Raw genomic sequence first — 22,421 nt, forward strand, 5'->3', positions numbered from 1 at the left:
CGCCTCTGGCACCCGTGCCATAGGTTCGCCACCACTGTACTAAAGGATGCCCATAATTGCTCATGCTGCCAATTGTAACTTTCCTTTGAACAAAGGACAGCACCATTTAAACTACATTGCATTCTAATCCATTTGGTAGATGAATGAAGCATGAGTGACCATGCACAACTCTTCCTGATCCAGCAAAGGGGTCAATTAGTGCACGACATGAAATTGTGGAGAAGCCCACTTGGCCCCAGCCACCACTAACCCCATGAGTCTAGGACACAGGTCGGCAACCTGCGGCTCCGGAGCCGCATGCGGCTCTTTGAGCCTTCCCCTGTGGCTCCCAGCCTCCTCTGCCTTTGCAGAGAGAGACAGAGGCAATTGCGCTTCCCTGCTTCTCTGTGTGTGTGTGTGTGTGTGTGTGTAAAAGAGAGTGCACTCACATTGTTCTCCGAGGAGCTGAAAAGCTTTCTGGGCGGAGCTCCTCCCTTTGCTGCGTCTCTGCAGGAAGCAGGAAGGGCAGGAGAGAGCTAGCTAGCCCAGCTAGGCTGACTCAGGAATTCTGGGAGTTGAAGTCCATGAGTCATAAAAGAGACGAGGTTGCCTACCCCTGAGATTGTTGGAGAACAACTTGAAGCTTGCCAGGTGAGCAGCAGATGGGGGGGGGGATAAAGAGAGAGAGAGAAAGAGAGAGAGAGAGAGAGAGAGAGGGAGAGAGAGAGGAAAGAGAGAAAGAAAGAGAGTGGGGGAAGAGGAGTGGCAGACCAAGGGCAGATAGAGAGGGAGGGAGAGAGAGACCCTTTTGACATCTAAAATGAAGATAACACTGCATATATCCTTTTTTTACCTGTGTGTGTTTGTAATTTTATTCTCTTAAAGCATTCTCTCGGTGATCATTGTTTTAATAGTATGGATATTCCCAAGAGTCATATTTTTACTTTTATTTTTAATGTGTGTGTGTGTGTGTGTGTGTGTGTGTATACACTCTCTCTCTCTCTCTCTCTCTCTCTCTCTCTCTCTCTCTCTCTCTCTCACACACACACACACACACACACACACACACACACACACTATAATAAAGATAAAAAAGGATATATGCAGTGTTATCTTCATTTTAGATATCAAAAGGGTTTTGCGGCTCCCGGTGTTTTGTTTTTGGTGGGAAACGGGTTCAAGTGGCTCTTTGAGTGTTTTGGGTTGCCTACCCCTGGTCTAGGAGAACTCCCAAATTTTACATTGGTTCTGTGTGAGGAAACCCAACTCTGCCCAGAACTATAGACAGAAAATCTAAAGTCCAGGATTTTGGATACCCTAAAATCCAGAAGCATTTTTCAGTCCTGCTTGGTTGAGTTGGAGCCCACACAGACATAGAAACAGAAAATCCACAACCCAAGATAGGACTATACCTATTCTGACAGGTGCCCTTATCCAATGGCTTCATGCATATGTTAAACAGGAGAATCCTGAAGAGCTCCACGGAAAAGGGAATGTGGGCTTAATTTCCCCTCTCTCATTAACATCAATTAGAACTGACCCCAGAAGGAGGAAGATAGCCAAAGCAAAGTTCTGCCCCAATTAAAAGCCCCCAGGACTGATCCAGAACAACAGCATGTTCAATGGCATTGAAAGCCATAGAGAGATCAGGGACAACCAGGATATATGCATTACCTTCATCCTGTTCTTGCCAGAGGTCATCCAGAAGCAAAATCAGTGCTGTTTTGGTCCTATGGCCAGGCCTGAAACATAACTGAGGGGAAGCAATAATACTTTTATTGTTATTTGCAACTGTAGTCAGAAACCTCAACAATTTTTAGTAGAAAAAAGGTCAGAGGCAAGTCAAAAATTGCCCAAAATAGCGGGGTTGACTAATGGCTTCTTTAAGGGTGGGGGGAGAAACTGGGCTGAGATTTAAGTTGGAGGGAATGCAAACCGAAAGCTGTTCCAAATTTGTGGGAGCAGGATGTGTATGCACAAGCCATAATACAAAGTCACCTAGAGATCAAGATCTGGGCAAGAACTGTTTAATTTGTGCATATTTTAATCTTGTGGTTTATATTTTAAATGTTACGTTATATAGTATGCCTTATTTTAATTGTGATGCTTACGAATAAACAAACAAACTTAAAGGCTTACTTAATCTCATATTTTGTTCTTACAATGGCTAGCCAGACCAATGGAAAGCCATTTAAAAGTAAACATGTTACTAGGCTTCCCATTGGTCTGGCTAGCCATTGTGGAAACTTCTGAAATACTGCCAAGGAAACTGAAAAAACCTGTCCAGAGTCAACACCGCTTTAAAGGCATATTAAGAAGATTGCACAGACTGACCACAGATAACGCCATTAATTCACTGCCAAGATTGCATAATCAAGTGCCTAGCAATAACAGGAGTCAGTAGAAACATCAGAAGGTTTGGCAAAGATCAATGGCATAATGGAAGACACAATTGCTGATCAATGGTGATAAACTGGTAGAGGTTAATATCAAGAGAGAAATCTTTAAGAAGACTCATTCTGCAAGAAGATTGCATTGACTGACCGCAAAGAATGGCATGACAATGTAGCAACAGTGGTGCACTGGAAGATCTGCAAGAAATACCATTTTCCTGCAAGCAAGAACTGGTGGGGCCACAGAATTGACAAAGTAATAGAAAATGAAGACACTAAAGTGCTCTTAGAATTCAAATAGACAAGCACTTGCCACATAACACTGCAGACCTAACAACTGATGATAAGAAAGACAAAAGACACTGGAGAGTGGACATGGCAGAACCTGGAGACAGCAGAACAGGAGAGAAAGAACTGGAGAAACCCACAAAATATGAAGACCTCCAAAGAGAAGTAGAATGTGGCAAAAGAAAGCAAAAATAGTACCAACAGTAACAGGTCCCTTGGGTGCAATTCCCAAACAACTGGAGCACCATTTGAACATCTCCAGCATTGACAAATTCACCATCAGTCAATTGTAAAAAGCAGGTTTATTTGGAACAGCTTATATCCTGGGATGATACCATTAACAACATGAAACAACCTGCTTATCCCAGGTCTTTGGGAAGGACTCGATAGGTGGATTAAAAATGCCAAATCCAGTCTAAACATCTGGCTGACTATGCAACAAACCATAATAGCAATTGTTACAGTAAGAATGACAAAAAAATAAAAGTCTGGCTAGTAGATGCGCAGTATCTGAAGACAGCAGAATAGAAGACAACTGGAGAAAATCATAAAATACAAATACCTGCATAAAGGAGTAGAGTGGCTATAATATACTATTAGTATTTCATCATATTCATCCTTCCATAATCAATCCTAGCATAACAATAAAACCACACTACTTCTTCATTTAAGTTTCAGCACCACAGTAAAATCTTATTTTACTAGTAGCTCTAGTTTCTAGAACTCTATGTATTTGGAAGAGCTATCTCTTTACATCCACTATGTATTCAATCTATACTTGTATTTAAGCAAAAATGGTGATATTTAAATATGGTTTTGGAAAGCAAAAAAAATTAGTTGCTTTCTTCATACGATACTCAGGAACTAGGGAACCCTTTGAACATCATAACTGATTTAATTTTAACAAGGCTGCATCAGTTTCCATGGCAACATATTTACTTCTGCTTTTCCAAATGATAGCAGTCTAACCGGCATAGTGAAAATTGACAATATAACCAGTGTTTATCCTTCAAAAATGTAAGCACAATGTTCATACTCTTACCTACCCAATGTAAATAAGAAACAATATGATTAAAGTGCATTCCAATATATTAACTCAGTTATGGGATAATTTTAGAAGATAAATAAAAAAACAGATGATGATGGTGGTGGTGGTGGTGGTGATGATAACAACAACCTGCTTACCAAGAACTTTCAAATTACTAACTGGTATTGTATCTACAACAGCATCTAGTTGAAAACAAGTTCTTTCTATCTGAGCCGAAAGGAGACAGCATAAAGCCATAAGATCAGCCCCTAATTGATAAGATGATTTTGGAAAACTGTAAGAGAAGAGCAATTTGAATGTAGCTTGGATTGATTACAGGAAGGTATTTGACTCCCTGCCACACAACTGGATAATTAAGTACATAGAAATAAAAGGAATCAATAGAAACATCAGAAAATTTGTGTAAACATCAATGGCACAATGGACAAGACAGGTTCTAGTCAATGGTGAGAGACTGGGATAGGTTAATATCAAGAGAGGAATATTTCAAGGAGACTCACTATCGCCACTACTGTTTGTCATTGCATTGATGCCTCTGTCAACAATATTGAACAGGTCAGGCCATGATTATCAAATATCAAAAACATATGCCAGGCTATCCACTTCTTTTATATAGATAATCTGAAGCTGTATGGAAAAACACTACCTGAAGCAGAATTACTGCTCAACATATACAGCCAAGATACTTCAAAGGAGTTTAAACTGGACAAATATGCTACTCTTGCCATCAACAGGAGAAAAACAGTGAAAATTGAAGGAATCAAGATGCCTTATGGCAGGGGTGTCAAACTGCCACCCCATGGGCCGGATGCATCATCCAGAAGCTGCACCCACCCCATTGCCGGCAATGGCAAAACTGTCCCGATATGTTGCGCGACATCACATGATGTCGTGAGTTTGACATGCCTGCCTCATGGAAATAACACCAAGCGTCTGGATGTTGAAGATCATTACAAATACCTGGGCTTCCTTCATTCTGACAACATCAAGCATGCTGAAATCAAGAGAAGGTTAATAGTGAACACATCAGAAGAATGAAAAATATTTTAAAGTTTAAATTCAGAGCTGGAAATACCATCAAGGTCACCATCTTTCATGGCTAAGGCAGGACTAGAACTCATGGTCTCCCGTTTTCTAGCCTGGTGCCAAACTGTCTCTCTAATGTTATTATATTTCTATAGTATTATTAAATGGCAACACTTCCTTTCTCAAGTTCTTGGGGAGGATTGAATAGATGGACAAAAATGCCAAATCCAGTTTAAATTAGTTATAAAACAGTGATCCTACTCCCCATTTCTAGAAGCTTCTTGAGAAGGATACTGTGATCAGTTGTCAAAATGTGGCAAATTAAATGGCTACACTTCCACATATTTTCTTCTATCAATACCAGAATGGAAAACAGTTTGAAATGGAGCTAAACTCCAAATAATTGGAATTGCGTTGGTATTTTTTGTTCAAAACCTTGAGCCAAAAGGTCAAATCAACTGATAATAGAAAACCTTATTTAGAATAGATTGTTTTCTTTTCAAAATTTTTAACTTTTAACAAACTAATACTAAAGATTTGTTCATTTAAAAGTACCTGCATTCAATCAACCAGTTTTGTTCTGACCTTTGTAATGGGACAGAAAACAGAAAATGGGCAAGTAGTACTTTTAGGCAGTTTGTTAACACCCATGGCTCTCTGCAACTGATTTTCGCCTCTAAATCTAGTTCAACTGTCTTCTTAATCCAGTCCTCACCGAGAGTATCTAAATTGGCATCAGAAATTCTGCAGACCTGAAATTTGATTCTCAAAAAGCTTAGCAAATAGCCTTTAAGATTTCTTTGCTATCTACTTTTGCTGTCTGCTTTCTGACAGAGAAGGCCATGTACTACTATCTGGAGAAGCTGGGCTGAGCTTTAAATAGTTTCCAGTATTAAAATACAACAGTTGATTTGCAGATAAAAAGCAAGAATTTGGGATAGGACATCGAGTATGGTAGATATAATTACAAAACTAATCAAATTACATATTAAAAACTAAACTAACAATCCTACATTCATCTAATATCCTTGATTATACCAATGCCATATGAACTAAGCATTCATCAGTTTGCAAATCATACTTTCCTGTTTCATTACTTTGGTTTTATATTGAATCATCATTTTAAAGCTAATTTATTTTGGCTGAAGTATATAGTTGGAAGAAGTTTGCTGCCCTATGCACTTCAAGTGAAAGGAATCAATGATGATACAATTGTCTAGTCTCAGTAGCTACATAAAAATGCAAGATAAAATTTCTGCTGCAGACTAATATGTATTTACTTCATGTTTGGTGATTTATTGATGGAGGAATATTTGGTGAGGAATATTATCTAAAAAGGATTCTACAGCTATCAAAATCTTTCTTGGATAATTTATAAGCTATTGCTGCCATCTGCTGGATAAAGAAATAATAATTATGTATATGATCCGAAAATCCATTAGGTAATTCCATTAGGACCTCAGGATTCAGTAATAAGCAGCTAAGTGTATAATCATTTATATATTTAACTCCTTGCAGAATGTTATTTTTTATTATGATCATTTGCTCTTTATACACATCAGCTGAAGAAAATTTATATGCCCTTGATAACAGATGTATTAAATGTGAAGGTGAATGAATGTAGTGGGGAATATTATTGACTGAGTTCCCCTTGGATAGTTAAGATGCAGCTGACCATAAATATTATGTTTTGTTCTGTATTAATAAATTGTAGAGGAATTCCTCATGTAAATAAATCCCCATGCTTTTGATATCAATAAAAAGGGGTTTATTTTCTGCAGATTTTGGAAATAACATCTGATAGTGTAGTGGAGGTAGAGAGACAGCAAAAACATCAGGCTATAAAAACAACTGGTACCAGCCTTAATTCAAATGTTTATTTTGATTGATTTATATTTCTTCGTCACATCATAATACATGAAATCTTTTAGAAATTATTCCAAATGAATAAAATGCAAATCCATCACAATAAAATAAATGCCACTTATATGCAAAAAATTAAACAAGTTCTAAACAGGGATTGGCAACTTCCAGCTAATAGCTCATAGCTATTTTTCAAAAATTTAGTGATAACTCCATTGATTTTCTGTGGTACATTTTCCCCCCATTTCTTGAACCAACTTAAGACAAACTTAAGGACTTCAGACACTCTATTTACTCTTTAATGAGCTTCCAGATTCCAATCAGCTAAAAAATATAACTCTTATGATGTAATACCATCAGTGGCCATATCTTTTATAGCTTTCAGAAGCCACACTTTTCCAGCACAAAAATCCTCATATACCTCCTCATAAGTATTTGGCAAATAAGAGAATTTCAATTCTTCCTCCCCTGTAAAGATTTCTTATCAGCCCATCTGCATCACTTTCTTTTTCAAGGTGCCGAATTGTGCTCAAGCAAGTTCTTTGTATCGGTGATCTAAAAGCTATTTCCGGAGATGGGGTTAATGTTCCCTTGGAAGACTACTAAACTTGTGTTTAAAAAGAGCCCTGTTGGGTTCTTGGTCCCATAGCTCTCCCCTATTCTACAAACATATCAGCTATTTATGACATCAATTTAGCAGTCTTCCAGAAGAAAAATAGACTCACGTCCAGAAATAGTTTTAGTGACAGGTCACTTGTGATAGAAGGTTTGAGAGGAACACAGGTGATTTCTCTCCCATTTCACTTTGTGTCCTCCTTTGGGGCTGAAAGGGAATGCAGATTTTTCATTAACTACATCCCAGCCTTTCTATATATCAACTTGGTATGTGACAACCTGAGGGTTGCAAGGAGCATTGTGGGCACTCTCTGTCCCATTTCAATAGCAGTGTTGGCAGTGAAATGTCATGGTTGATAGTACTCAGAAGTAGCTCATGTATTACACAACATGATGCCACTGCTTGCCACAAAAGTAATAAAAATATTCCTTGTTCACTGCAGCAGCAGAAAACTTAGAACTTGGGCCAAATAGCATCCAATGAGCAATACTCGACTTTTCCTAGCTTAAATTGACCTCGTTTTTTCAAAAGTCAGGTCTAGCACTTTATCAATCAACTTCTAAACACATTTTTTTTTAAAAAAGAGGTCTAGTGTTATTCCAAATAAATGCAACATCTATGTACATAAGGAATCTGTAATTTCTGACCAACCCTTTGGTCAGGCATTACCTAAAGCCCTTGCAGAAGCTGGATGTCCAGTCTTCCCAACAATCCAAGCCAAAATGGATATGGAGGGCCATGCCATGAACTGGAGGGAGAAGCCTCAAGTGACCAAATAAGATCTGGGGAGATTCCATCCCTGATTTTGTCATCACCCACATCATCAATGACAATAGATTGTTCTTATCACTTGGCTCCTATAGGAAGAAGGAAGATGCTATTTTTTAACACTGGAACAACTTTACTACAGGCACATTCAGGTTTCCTTTTGGTGGGCTGGTTATGAGATGAAAGTGATACCGTGAGGATATTTCCTTTAAAATGGTAAGCAGGGCATCTTCATGAAGGGGCTCGGGAATAAGTTCTTGATTTCTTCCTGTTTAAACGAAAACGACAGTTCTTCTTACAAACGTCCCATTTCCCAAAGGATTGGGCATTCCCGTTCAATCCTACCTCGTTCAGCAAGGTGGTGACAGGTGGACGCGGCAACTACTCATTTGGAAAATTTTGTTTTAAAAAGATTTGTTCCACATATTCCAGCAACTGAAGCGGGGGCGGTGGTAGTGTAAAAATGGAAAGGCTCTGAAGAAAACGCCAGATGTCGTCAATAAAAGTTTTCTTACTGGGTGCCTATTTTTACCTTCAGAAACTCTCATTCTCTCTCTTATTTTTGAAGGGGGAAAAAAAAGAGTTACAAAAACAATCTGCGGTTATAAACACCCCGCGGGCCTTTTCCTACCTCCTCTTTCTTCTCTCCCTTCCACGGAGTCCACCAAGAGTTAAGATCGTCTGGAAGGGCGATTTACTTTGCTCACCTCCAGCCTTCGCCTCATGCAAGGTGCCGGAGAGGCATCCTCGAGAGAGAGGGGGGCGCTGTCGGATCGCGCCAAGGTCAAGCCGCTTCCGCTCCGCGGCGAGGCATTGTGGGGATTGTAGTGCAGAGGCCCGGCTCTGCGCACACGCTTTCCTGGTCAGGGGCGGGACTCTGGCTTGGGGCCGGCCGCGGGAGGGGCCGGCGAGGGTCTCTGGTGCTGTACTGCCGGCCGGAGCGAGGGAGGGCGGGGAGACCTTTACTGTCCCCGCTCCGAGAGAGGCCGCGACGGCTGTGCAGCGGCCGGCGGCCAATGCGAAATTGGTTGGTACTTCTCTGCCCGTGTGCGGTCGGGGTCGTGCTGCACCTCTGGCTTCTCCTCCTCAGCTGCCCGGCCAGCGGCCCCGGGAAGCAACACCCGGCAGGTAGGAGGCGGAGGAGGCGCCGAGCCACCCAGCCTGCACGCTTGCCGCCCTCCCGCAGGGGAGGCGTTGGGGCAAGAGGCATCTTGCGAGAGGGCCTCCTTTGCGCCCAAGCGACGGAGCCGCTATGCCGGCGGTCGGCTTACTGTTTCGGAGAGCGGGGCATGAGGTAGAGGAGGCGGGCAGCGCTGTTTCCGCCACCTTGCAGCCAAGCGGTGGGGCAGAGTCCCTCCGGGCTCTGGAGGGCAAGCCGAGGAGAGGTGGAGTAACTCCTCACCTCGGTAGAGAGGAAGGCAGTGGCCAGCAGCCCTTCTAAGCAAACAAGGCTGCTTGGAGGAATAGGCGAGAAATAAGAGTATGTTGGTGTCTTTCGTGGAGGAAAGGGCTTAGGAGTTGGAGGGCAGCGGGCTTGGATCCGGGGAGATACCCTTTCGCCAGGTAGGAGAAAAGGTGCAGGGTTATGATATACAGTCCCCCCAAACAATTGGAGAGAGGCATGATAAAAGTAAGAGGGAAATGGCAGATGCTGAAGAACAGAGTGGGCTTGATAGTGTATTTGATTTTTTTTTTTACTAGTTCCACCAGCTGGAGGCATATGTTTGCATAACTGCAATTCTTCAAACAGTTAAGGTCAAAAATCCTTGCTAATCTACTGCAAATTAGATACAGTTGCCAGTAGATATGAATAATTTTTGCTTTTGTAGAATATGGAGCAGAAGTTGAGAAATAGAAAAAAAGAAAAAGAAATTAGATTGCTTTCCGTATAGACTTTCCTTCATGTCAGAGCTTAGCTTCTGGTGATTTCATGGGTACGTTCATGCAGGGTTTTTTTTGACAGCTGTCCGGAAGGGAATGTTTATTGCTTTCTGGGATGTTATTTCCACTTCCCAGGATAACCTATAGGTCTGGTGTTCCCAAGAGGTCAGGCTTTGATCCACATTGGATTGCAATTTTTTGAGACATATTCATTGTAGGAAAACGAAATAGCAATAGAAGAATTTATCATGCAACTAATGCATTAATGTTTTATACAGCAGTAAACAACTACAATGATTTTTTCCCTAAGGAAGCTTCAGAATTTGAAAATGATTTTACCTGTCTGTCCGTCTGTCTTTTGTAACTATGCATCTATCACCACTCCGGTCATTTCATTCACCATTACCATATATAATCATGTATGCTTTTCTGGTTAACATTTCATGCATTTGATGAAGTAGGTTCTAATACTTGTTTCATTTCAAAATTGTTTATACATACACACACACACACACACACACAATTTGAAGAAACTTGTAGTTGTCTGGAATCGGGGTAAAGGAGACCTAGTAAATGTCACACAAAAAGACACACAAAATGTCTTATTTTTATTCATAGAAGAAGAAATTAAGTGTGGTGGGTGACTTCTGTCAATCCTAGAAGTTATAATTAGTCACATTTTGAGGCTAGAGCATTCTTTTTGCCTGACTTTAATTTTTTGTATTTTTTTTCAGTGATATATGAGTGACCTTGTCTTTAAAATCAAAGATAATTTAAGTCCTAAAATCATAATGCCTATAAAGCAGTGTTTCTCAACAACTTCAACTGTTAGAATGTCATTCAAGCCTGATAAAAATATATGGCTGTTTTAAAAAGTGGCTTTGTTTGCAGTCCCCTAACTCTTCTTTCAAATCATTTTGAAGTGTGCATATCTCTTGTGTGTGGGTGTGTATTAGCCAGAAGCCTCATACCAGAAAAAAGGGCAAGGCCAGAACAAAAAAACACATTGCTTAAAAAATTATTTAATTACCTGTAAAATAAAAAGCCGCATTTTAAAAATTAAGTGATCCTTATAAATGTATATCAACCATTCTCTTTTGCACCCATAAATTTCTCAAAGTACTGTCTTCTTTGAGAAAAATAGCCAAAGAAGAAGAAGAATAACAAAGATCATCATCTTTGTAAAAGGAAAGAAGGGAGAAAAATAGAAGTTCTATTTTTATCAGCTAAGTGTCAAGGTTCTGATAGACAAGACCAAATAAATCAAAACTCTGAGGCTTGAGATTTCCTCAAAGAACATGTTTATTGGTTACATAGTATATGCACAGTCAAAGATGAAATCAAGTCTGAAGATTCCTTCAGAGAGCAACAATATTACAAAGTTAAACTTTCCACCCCAGTACTATGTAATTAGCCATGTTCCCCAATATAAGAGCTTGGTGGGCTTTCTAAATAAATGTTCCCGCCCCTATCTGACAGAAATGACCTTGGTTCCCACGGGACAGTAAAAATGTTTAGACTAGTAGAAATCCTCCATCCCCCTTCCAATCTAGTGGCAACTTAAAACGAAGAAAATGGCTGCAGCCAGGTTCATTGTGGAGTTGACACTAAGTTTATATCCCCCCCCCCAATTCATAGATATTATATGGGAGAAAACTTTATTTTCCTATTGAGTAAATACAATCTGTTTCCTGTTATTTTGGCCAATATCTTTTAAAGATCTTGTTGTAATCAAGCAATATTTTAGTTTGAAAAGGTAGCTAGATCTTAATTATTCATTATATTTGCTTCATAAGTGGTTTGAGGAATTTGACTTCAATTCCCTCATGCTTCTATTTAATAAGCTGTAACAGAAAACTTCAACGTGTTCATGGAGGTCTATATTTTTTATTAGCTTCCTGCCTTCTACCATTACCCTGGAAGTAGAACTAGAACCATATTCGTTTGTGCAATGTCTCATGATTTCTTGCTCGATGTCCATGTAACTATGTATGGCATCTTGTGTGTTCTATAGCCATGTAACACTTAAAAAGCGTTTTGTATAAGATTTAAACTTATAGTTGCAGTAAACATAACTGTATTATATTATAAACACTGATGTAATTATTTTCTTCTCTTAGAAGCGCAGAAATGCTTATTGATCTCTGAATCTGTTTTGGAAGACTTGTATATTCTCTCTCTCTCTCTTTTTTTAAAAGTGCCTCTAGAAAAATAGATAATCTAAGGAACTAAGGTTTACAGACAGAGCTTCTGTGATTGAGCATCATGAGCTATTATTTGCCACATCTGATTAAAGTCTTCTCAGACATTTTTCAAATATCCCAGATGATGAAAAAAACCATATTGTTCATCAAAAAGAGATACCTTGTGTTCAGTGCTAAAACACAAGTGTAGGACTTGCAGCTGTACTTGCTCATTATGTACCAATAATATATTTTATTCAATTTTGATTTAGGAAGTTATATGAATTAGCCTTATGGCTTAATAGCAGTGCAGGCTCATCTGATTAGTGTTTTAAATCATAGTGAATAAACTATAGTTGTGTGTGATATTATTTAGATTAATTATTTAGATTAATTTCTAAAAAATGAACCCAAAACAAATTCTTACATAAAAATAGCTATATATTACCATCTGTGGATTTTGGTTAGTTACTGGATTTGTACCTTTCTTTTGACCACACACAGAATCATGATGATCTCTGATTTTCTCCCCAACTCTAGAAAACAGCCCTCTTTTTGGTAATGGGTTTCTCAGGGATTCAGGGATTTTCCATTTAATGTTCTCATAGCTACAGCAACAATATCTGTCTCCTTTCTTCCAACAGCAGGCGCATAAGCAAGATGCTCATATAATTAACATTCAACTCCATGCAGTTTTGGATGACGTTGATTCTCAGGATCTATTTCAACCCAGATTTAAGTGCAGTTTTGAGTCAGAAACAGCCATGATTTCCCCAGGGATGGCATTTATCAATAAAGAGACAGAACTCTTTTACCTCTCTTGAATCTCTCAGTAGCTTTCCTGTCATCAGTCACAGTCTATTTTTGAAATGGGCATCTGAGTTACAAATATAATTTTTTTGGATGATTCTGCTTCTGTTCAGGTGTCTAATTTGATATAATAGTCCTGAAGGATTACCTTATAGCAGAGCAGTAATATTAAAGGGTTTTCTAGATATCTGTTTTTTCTCACATGTTTTATTACTTCTTCATGTAACTGTTGCAGAGATTATCTGAGGATGTAGACTAAGAGGTCATCAACATACAGCTGAGGTTCAGTTATTTTCATAATTTCACCTCATTCAAATGGAGACAGTGAATGTCCTGAATCAGTGTCCAGCTGAGTAATGGCCTGGACAGAGACCAAAGTTCAGTCTAGAAAGTTAGATGTGCATTTAGTGAGAAATTCATCTGCCAAGTTTTTCCCTTCATAAGTTACACTATGTTCCATTCTCTTTGTGGGTGCATTTCAAAACATGACTATTGCTATTAAAGCCCAAATAATTAGGGGGCAGTGTGTCTGGAGGAATTATTTTCTCATGTATACTTATATCTTTAGGATTTCTTATTTAAAAAAATACCTTTGTTGAATAAAGTTAAATGAATGACTATAAGAGAATGGGTGATCTTTTTAGCTGTTTTCATTTTGTCCATGAATTGTTCTGTTCAGAAAGGCTTGTCTGGTCGCCACATGGTTTTGAGTGCATCATGGAGTTATTTCTGTTCCTTCACACATTTTAGATTTAAATAATTGATTTATAGAAAATGTAATTTTTTTTGTCTTAGGTAATTAAATCTAAGTAAATGCTATTTTTATACATTTTATATTCTTCATACTGATTTTGTTGAACTCTGTTTTCTCTTTTTATGTAATATACCCATGGAAATATATATTACGATGAAAAAGTAATTGATCAGTCTTGCTGGGGATGATGGAATTCTCACTGATGAACAAAGAAAAATTGTAAAGTGCGAGCAATTTCAGTTAACATAGCTGCTCTCAAGGAAAACACTTTTAAATGTGTATGGCACTAATTTAGACTACATATCTTCTTACTCATATTGTACATTGGTTTTCACCTTATCAGCAAATAATTTCTTTTTGTTTCAATGATAAAATATTAGTTAAAAGAAATCCAATTGTGTTTTCCACCATTTTTTCTTAATTAAAAAAAGGACAGCAATGATAATCTTCGTAAATGTACAATATTAAAGGACAGAGATAGTTGGAAGATCATCAAGATCTGGGAACATCCATACTAGATCTGGAACACACAATTTGTTGATTGTTTTGGAGTTTGCACTAAAATTAAAACTCTGAAATGATATCTTGTACATTATGTGCAGTCATTTTTCTAAACAGAGTTGGCATTTAGTTGATTTGACACTTAATTCTTTTTATTCTCAAATTAAGCAGAATGAGATGAAACTGATTTTTTGCCAGGGCTAAATATAAATCTGAATATATCCATTGTATAATAATTTATTAAAAATAAACCATGAATACATGCTGTCATCCATGATGGAATGTAAATTACTTGTCTTGTTTACTGGACTTATGAAACCATAATATTGAAACTAAATCACTGTATTTAATGATAGATGGGTATAGATATGTATATCTGAATATAGTGTATATCTGCAGGTGGGAACCTGTGGCTCACCAGATGCTTTGGAATTTAGCATTCCTCACCACTGGCATTGCCAGATAAAGCTACTGTACAGGGAAATATAATTTAGTAATAAATGGAAAGCTTTGTTTCTTATCTTCCTCAAATATTTATGGTTCATGGATATTGCTCATATTCTGCTCCTTGATTAACAGTTGTTTTGTATTAACACTTAGCTTCTCATTTTTAGAATCATTTCATTACATCTAAGCTGTATCTGTTTTACCATCTAATTCTTAGATCTGTTTGTGTTAAAATACAGTAAATAAATATTAATCTTTTAAGGAAGATAATACATTATTTTGTAATGTAGGAATCACACACACATTCATATTCTGTTTTCATATATGTTCATATTCAATTCTTTGTGTTAATTTTTCAGTTATCAGGATATGTAAAACTATTTCCAGTATCCTTTTCTAAATTTAAGTACATATTTTCTTCTAAAATCTTTCTTCTAATTTTATATGGGTTTGGCTAAAATGTTTACAAATAATTGAAAAATGGCTTTTTTATAATATTGATCTGCATACTCGTTTACTTATTTGTCTGCTAAAGTATTTTTAATTTTTACTTCTTAGGTCTACTGGCTTTCTTTCCTCATTGGAAACCAAAACATTATGATGTTATTGTAGGGATACTTTCTGCACGACACAATGATGGACTACGGAATGCTATAAGGAATACTTGGTTTAGGCATTTGAAGCAGCACCCAACATTAAGCCATCGGTAATTCCCCATTCTTATTGCCTTCATTCAAGAAGATTTATAGATTCTCATTGGTTTAAATGAATTATTTCAAGATATCCTTGGCATCATTTGAATAAGAGCCCAAAACTTATATTAAACAGAATTCTGACATAGCCTTTCCTATATGTTCTTATCAAGAAAAATCTTGTTTTTCTTAATAGTTTCACAACTTGTTCTTCTTGTTACCTTCTGAGAGGAGGCTCCGTAATATCCAAAGCAGAACATCCAGATTCAGTCACAGTTTTGTTCCATACAGTATTAACCTTGTGAACTTTCAAGCTTCCTCCTTCCGTTATATATTCAAGATGGACAGTGATTAATATTAATATGTTACTTATATGTAAGGGTGTAGTTATATACAAATGTTGTATATAGCATGTTTATATGTGTGTTATGTATGTGTACACTTTTGAGAGCAGGCAACAGAATTTCATTTTTAATGTGTGCCAGTGTGCCCACAGTAGAAAAATGACAATAAAGGATATCTTATCTTTGAATAGTTTCAACGAAATTCCCAGAATTAGCCTGTATAACAAGAATTTTCCATACATACATAAATACATGTGTGTGTGCATGTGTGTGTATTGTTTGAAAAAAAGGTAGCAGAATTGGGCAAATAGAAGAAAAAATAAATGTTGTTAATTTTGTTTTAGTGTCCTTGTGAAGTTTATAATTGGTACCCATGGATGTCATGTGCCAGTAGAAGATAGAGAAGATCCCTATTCATGCAAACTTCTAAATATCTCTAATCCAGGTAAGAACTGAAGGTTTGGGGAGAGAAAAAGAGGTATACTGTATGACATTCCTATAATCAGTCATACAAAATATTGTAGCTGCTACAATTTCTTACCCACGAAAGTATAGTTAGAATTTAAATAGGAGCTCTTGATATTTTCAAGTAGTTGTGATAGTTAGCAAACTGCAATTACCTTTTCATTGTTGTTGTTAATTGCGAAGTCGTGTCCGACCCATCGTGACCCCATGGACAATGTTCCTCCAGGTCTTCCTGTCCTCTACCATCTTCTGGAGTCCATTTAAGTTCACACCTACTGCTTCAGTGACTCCATCCAGCCATCTCATTCTCTGTCGTCCCCTTCTTCTATTGCCCTCAATCTTTCTTTTCATTGTAGTGAGCCAGAAAATAAGCTACAATCCCACTTATCCATGTTAATTTTCAACAATGCTTGAAGTAAATAGGATATAGTTTCAAATGAATATGTTAAGGATTTAAGGTGTAAATGCATTTAAGCACTGCACTTGCTCTAGATGGTAATAGAGAAATTTTCCTTTTATGGTAAAACAAGAGTACCTGAAAGAGTTACTGAGTCTTGACTGCTTTCTTCTTATTTTAGATGAGCTTGTTTTGCCCGCTTTCTTAATTTTTTTCATTAGTTTTGAATCAAGAAATTGAAGCCTTCACTTTGCCAGAGGATGATACTTCGGTGTTTTCAGAAGACCGAGTGGTCAGCGTGCATTTCAAAGTCCTTTATCCAATTGTCATCACCAGTCTTGGGGTGTTCTACGATGCGAAGGGTGTTGGATTCCAGAGAAACATTACAGTGAAACTGTACCAAGCAGAGCAAGAGGTATGCCCTGTCCTTGTAATTCTCTTATAGAATGGACCAGATCCACAATCTCATTAGGTGGTAGAACTAAGCAGGGGATTATTAGAGAGAGAGTTGACAGATACCCAATGAGGAATGAACAGGCAAAATGACTGGCAGTGCTATCTGCAATCAGTTTGACTATTGCGTTTCTTAATCATTGTTTTAATTGGGACAATCAGAAGTAGCTAGTAAAACAGAATAAGTGGGAATAATGGGAGGGGAGTGGGTAAGTGAAGGACAAGTAATCAGTTTCGTGTGTTATATATATTCTGTGAGCATTTAGAAATCCTGGATATGGCAATATGATAGGGACTGTAGTTATGTCCTAATTTTTTGAAGTCTTCATTCTCTACTGCAGTAAAGAAACTCATGCCACTTTAAGGAAGATCACAGACCAGAAAAAAAACCAAAAACATTTAAGCTTTAAAGCAAACAATAAAATTAAGTTTTCAGCTCTTGAGCCACAGTTTGTCAAGAATTTCTAACCGAAACAATGGGAAAGGGAAACTGGAGACTGCATGGGTTTCAGTCACCTTGTTTTACATCTGCACTAAGTGTAGAAGAGTGTTGTTATTTTCCTAGTGTTCTTTGAATGGGTGGCTTTGTTTATTGGATTTTTGTAAACTGCATCTCAAAGGTTTGCACATTATAAAATGAAATCTAAATACAGCAGCAATGTGGTCTTGTAGCCTCTTTGAAAGTAAATCCAACAAAGCTCAGTGGGCTTACCACTAAGTAGATATGTAAAGCATTGCAGCCACAATATGAATACTAAATAAACTCCCTTGCCTTGCAGTAGTTATTAAAGGCAGAAATTCTTTACCGTTTTCTCAGCTCTGCTTCCATCAACCCATTGCTGTAGCAGATTAATTCTGCTGAATGGCTTTTCAGAAGTCCATTGTGAATCAAAGTTCAGTCTTGTGGTCAGCATTCTGCTAATACATTTTAAAGCAAATATTTGAGGGGACAGGTAGAAACTTTAAGCTTAAGGAAGGTTCTCATAGAATTTAATCTCAGAATTGCTTTCAAAAATACACCATTGTTGCAATTAGCAGTTTTAGAGGGCATTATAGGTAGGCTTATATTTAGATGTTCATGAATACAAAGAAATCTGGCTGACTGTTTGATAAGATTTTAAATATTTTATACATATCCCTTGGCTGTGTTACATAGTAAACATTATTTAGCATTCAAGTACAATAAAACTTTGATTTAATATGAAGAAAAGTATTGTATTTGAATGCTAAATGATGTTTACTGTGTAACACAGGGAAGGGATATGGGTGATGTGAGAATTGGTTTTATCACTGATATATTTTTCTCTATGGCTCTGAAATGTTAATTCACTGTGGTCATATTTCCATAGATTAATATGTTTGCTGTCTTGGGGCAAATGCCTGGCCCTTTGCAAAGAAGTGCATAGCATCCTCTAGAGAATTTTCTTTTATGTTGTAACTTGGATACTGTAAAACAGTGGTTCTCAACCTGTGGGTCGGGACCCCATTTGGGGTCGAACGACCATTTCACGGGGGTCGCCAAACAAGGCTGTCCACCATTTTTCCCCCTTTTCTTTGGCCACACCCCTGGCACCCAGTGATGTATAAGTGGTTGGGGGTCACCACAACATGGGAACTGTATTATGGGGTCGCGGCATTAGAAAGGTTGAGAACCACTGCTGTAAAAAGTGATAGTCTTCTTCTGAGCTGTGTGAGCTGTCTGCTTATTCTCTAGGACAAATAATAGCAGATTCTTCTGCATATGCTAGAATATGCTAGTTTTAAAGAGATTAAAGATGGATTAAGATAATTCTAAAATGACTGGTTTTAGACAAGACCATCCACAAGTTTGACCATTTAAAGTTAATATTTAGGTTGTGTAACATTGAATTACTACTGGTAATTAAAAATATAATTTAATTCAGAGGTGCATTAAGGCAGAGGTCCCCAACCTTTTGGGCACCAGGGACCGGTTCCGTGGAAAGAGGTTTTTCTTCGGACTGGAGGGTGTGTGGTTTTATGTGCTGCCTGCATCTCACGATGGGGCTTTGCTTGTTTGTGTGGACCGGTTACTGGCATGCCGTGATCCGGTACTGGTCCACGGACCGGGGCTTGGGGACCTCTGCATTAATGCACTCTTTATATAGACATATAAACTTCCAAAGTTTACATTTATGATTGTTAGGTAGGTCAAAATATCTAACTTATTTTTGTTTTGACAATGATTCATTTCAGTGTGAGAGAAATTGACTATAACCATAAAGTTTTGTCACAGTCTCTAAAACATAAGAAACTTCTTAAAGCATGTCTCTGTTTGCAACAACATAGTAGCATTTTTGTATCTGTTAGGAGTAAGATACTTAGAGGCTTGAATTTATTAAAATTGCATCATACATAAAAGTGTTTTGCTTTGTTTTAAGATCCAGTTATGTTTTTTTTTTCATGAACTGGCCAAGAAGATGTGATTTTTCATGAATGGTTTTCCTGGCTAACAAATGGGTTACTTATTATTTCCATAGGAGGCACTCTTCAGCGCTCGTTTTAGTCCACCTAGTTGTGGAGTGCAAGTGAACAAACTTTGGTACAAACCTGTAGAACAGTTCATTCTGCCAGAGGTATGTGCAGTGTATTTATGGGACATACTGTACATGAAACTGATTCTTCTCAATGATATTTCTTTTTTTTTCATTTATTCATATTTGCTCAGCATTTTGTTGTAATTAATAAACTATTAATGGACTTAGGACTGTGAAAAATCTCACCTAGAACCTGCTAGTTGTCTTTTTTTGTGACATTTAAAGATCTATGATACTGTTTCATTTATTTTTCACGTGTCTGAACCCATCTCCCTCAAAGAATAACTTATTGAGAGCTTAATAACATGACAGAAATTAAATATAAGCTTTCCTGAATTTGTTTCCACATCTAGTACAGAAGTGGAAGATATTACATATGTTTTGCTTGTGAGGTGAAAACAAAAGGCATTATATTGCATTCTGGAATTATGAAGTTTAAAGCCTTTATCATTATAGAGGGGATGGTGAATAGATCAGGAAAAATAAGCAGATGGATTTAGATTCGGAATCAAGTTCAAGTGAGGACAACTTGTGAACTCCAGAGCAAAATTCCTGTTTCATAGCCTGATTTCTATAAAGTTGGACAACTTTGTTCATTCAGGTGTGAACAACCAGACCCATACATGTGGGGTTCAAATTAGCTGCTTTATTGTTCTCTGCCTATAATACAGGAATCTCCCCAAACTGGCAGCTTTCACCTGGGAAAAACTAGATAAGGCTCAAAGGCAGTTGTGGTGAACCTATGGCACACGTGCCAGAGGTGGCACTCAGCAGCAGGTCCATCAGGCTGCCCCCGCCCCCCGGAGCAGGAGCCCCAGCCAGCACAAAGGCGAAGCAGCCGACTAGCAAGCTCCAGTAGAGGTGGTAGAGCAGAGGTCACCAACAATTGTCGATTGGAAGAAAAGGGAGGGGGAAGCATTTTACATGCATGCATGCGTGCACGGGGCCACAAGCATGCACGTACTGCAAATGGGGAGGGGCTATTGCCTGCGTGATACTAGCCCTGCCCCATTCTTACGTGGTACAGCGCCTTGTATCTGCACTCTGCAGCGTGGCAGCAGCTGTTTATGCGCCTTGCAGCATGGTGGCCCATTTTTGTTCCCCCGGTCTTTGCGTGCCAGAGGCGGCACTCAGAGGTGCCTCCCTGCCCCCCCCCGAGGGCACCACAATGCTGATGCGGCCCTGGCACTTTGCAATAAATAAGTGGGTTTTGGGTTGTAGTTTGGGCACTCGGTCTCTAAAAGGTTCGCCATCACTGCTCAGAGGTATTTGGGAGAGGTCATATCGTGCCCTCTTGGATTTATGTAGTAAGTCCAGACTAATTCCCTGTTTTAGCCCTCCTTCCGATTGGGAGGGTTCTCCCAACCATTCATGGCTCTATTCTGAGGCTGATTTAAAAAAAAAAAAATCTGCTAAGCAGCATAGAAATCATTTTCAGCGAACAAAAATGTGCATAGAAAATGTTGATCTGAGATCTTACAAGGTTGACTAGGTGCTGAGATCTCCCAGACTGATTATATTTACTTTAAAGTTGAAATAATAAAAAAAAGAAGTGCTGACAGTACTTTTTCTCTCCAAATTTAAGTGGCATGAAGCTGAATAGCTCTTGGAAGTAACTAGTTGACCACTCCTGATTTAAGCTATGACCAATGAACAAGACAGAATTATGAATCATCATTTTATCTGGCTTACTTTAATAAATAGTAGTCTAAGGTAAATACATGTGACTGAGCTTAAATATAATGGAAAAGTTTCGTTAGTTTAAAAGTGGAATTAAAAACTCTGTTGTCCTTGCAAATTTACCAGAGGAGAAAAATAAGACGAGGCCACAAGAATAAGCAATGAAGGTATACATTTTAGATTATAAATTTTATAATTTCGGATTAGATGGAATTTAGTAAGAATTTTACTCCAGAATATTTGAAGTATTTACTTTAGCAAAAATGAACTTTAAAACATTTGTTCTGGTTTCAGAGAGTGGCAGCATTGTTTTCAGTGAAGTTAGGTTTTCATATGTTAAGAAGATGTTGCCAACTGAATATCATTAACTTATGAACACAAAGGGGTTGTTTGGAAGAGAGCCTTTCTGTTTAGTTTGTGCTGTGGCACTTACTGCCAGGCAGCTATTCAAATTCTGAGATTAGGGATAGAAGAGAGGATTGTGGATTCAGACAGCAATGTTGTTGGATTAAGACATTTTTAAGTTGTTAATTCAGGAGCACAATGAATGCTGATTAAATTCTTATCCATTAATTAAACATTAGCCACATTATTGTTTTTAAGAACAATAATACAAAAGTTACATTTGCCACACTTTTCAGACACAATAGTTTTAGCAAAAACATTTAAATGCCATTTTATTCTTATTTTATAGATGCTTCATCCTGTATTACCCTTCAAGTGAATCTAAGCTAATATTATCCAACAACTGAGAAAAATATAAAAAATAACTATAAATATCATAATATGACCACAACTATAACAAACACAAAAATCGTAACAAGCAGCACTGATACATATCTTAGGTGAGACTTTGGTGCATCAACAGTCACTGCGTGCCTGCTTAAACAACCTGGTCTTCAGCAGTTTTCCAGATGTTAATAGGGAGGATGCTGTGCAAAGAGCATAGCTGGTGCCACAGGAAAAAGGCTTTGGCAGAGAATGCTCACCTCCACCCATATACCTCTGGGGGCTCTTAACATGTACTATCTACTTGCAGATCTTAGGCAGACAGATTCTGTTTAGACCAAATGATCTTATGAATAGCCAAGCCATGCACAGTTTTATAAATTATTACCACACCTGGAAATGTACCTAATATCAAACTGGCAGCGACTGTAGCTCTCTCAGTATAGGTGCCGTATGGGAGTATTAAAGCACTTCCGTTAGTGTGCATTCTGTGCTAACAGTGGCTTCTAAGTGCTCTTCAAGGGAGGCCTATGTAGATTGACTTAAATA

At 38.0% G+C, this 22,421-nt stretch overlaps 1 protein-coding gene and 1 long non-coding RNA gene across 3 annotated transcripts in view; one reads left to right on the forward strand and one right to left on the reverse strand.

The window, feature by feature from the left end:
• Positions 1-8,722, reverse strand: part of LOC120312352 — a 17,229-nt gene extending 8,507 nt beyond the window's left edge. Inside the window, exons 1-2 of the long non-coding RNA XR_005557872.1 lie at positions 8,613-8,722; positions 1,654-1,732 (exon numbers count right to left, since the gene is read on the reverse strand). This is a non-coding gene — a long non-coding RNA (uncharacterized LOC120312352). The remainder of the gene's footprint in view (positions 1-1,653; positions 1,733-8,612) is intronic.
• A 142-nt stretch (positions 8,723-8,864) lies between these two features.
• The window catches only part of B3GALNT2 (beta-1,3-N-acetylgalactosaminyltransferase 2), a 29,271-nt gene continuing 15,714 nt past the window's right edge, over positions 8,865-22,421 (forward strand). For both annotated transcript variants that reach the window (XM_039352988.1, XM_039352989.1), the window contains exons 1-5: positions 8,865-9,109; positions 15,116-15,263; positions 15,938-16,038; positions 16,677-16,870; positions 19,407-19,502. In XM_039352988.1, coding sequence (XP_039208922.1) covers positions 8,998-9,109; positions 15,116-15,263; positions 15,938-16,038; positions 16,677-16,870; positions 19,407-19,502 — 651 coding nt within the window. In that variant the 5' untranslated portion in view covers positions 8,865-8,997. The remainder of the gene's footprint in view (positions 9,110-15,115; positions 15,264-15,937; positions 16,039-16,676; positions 16,871-19,406; positions 19,503-22,421) is intronic.

The sequence above is a fragment of the Crotalus tigris genome, unplaced genomic scaffold, assembly GCF_016545835.1.
Source record: "Crotalus tigris isolate CLP2741 ecotype Arizona unplaced genomic scaffold, ASM1654583v1 scf7180000018486.1709376, whole genome shotgun sequence".
Taxonomy (NCBI): domain Eukaryota; kingdom Metazoa; phylum Chordata; class Lepidosauria; order Squamata; family Viperidae; genus Crotalus; species Crotalus tigris.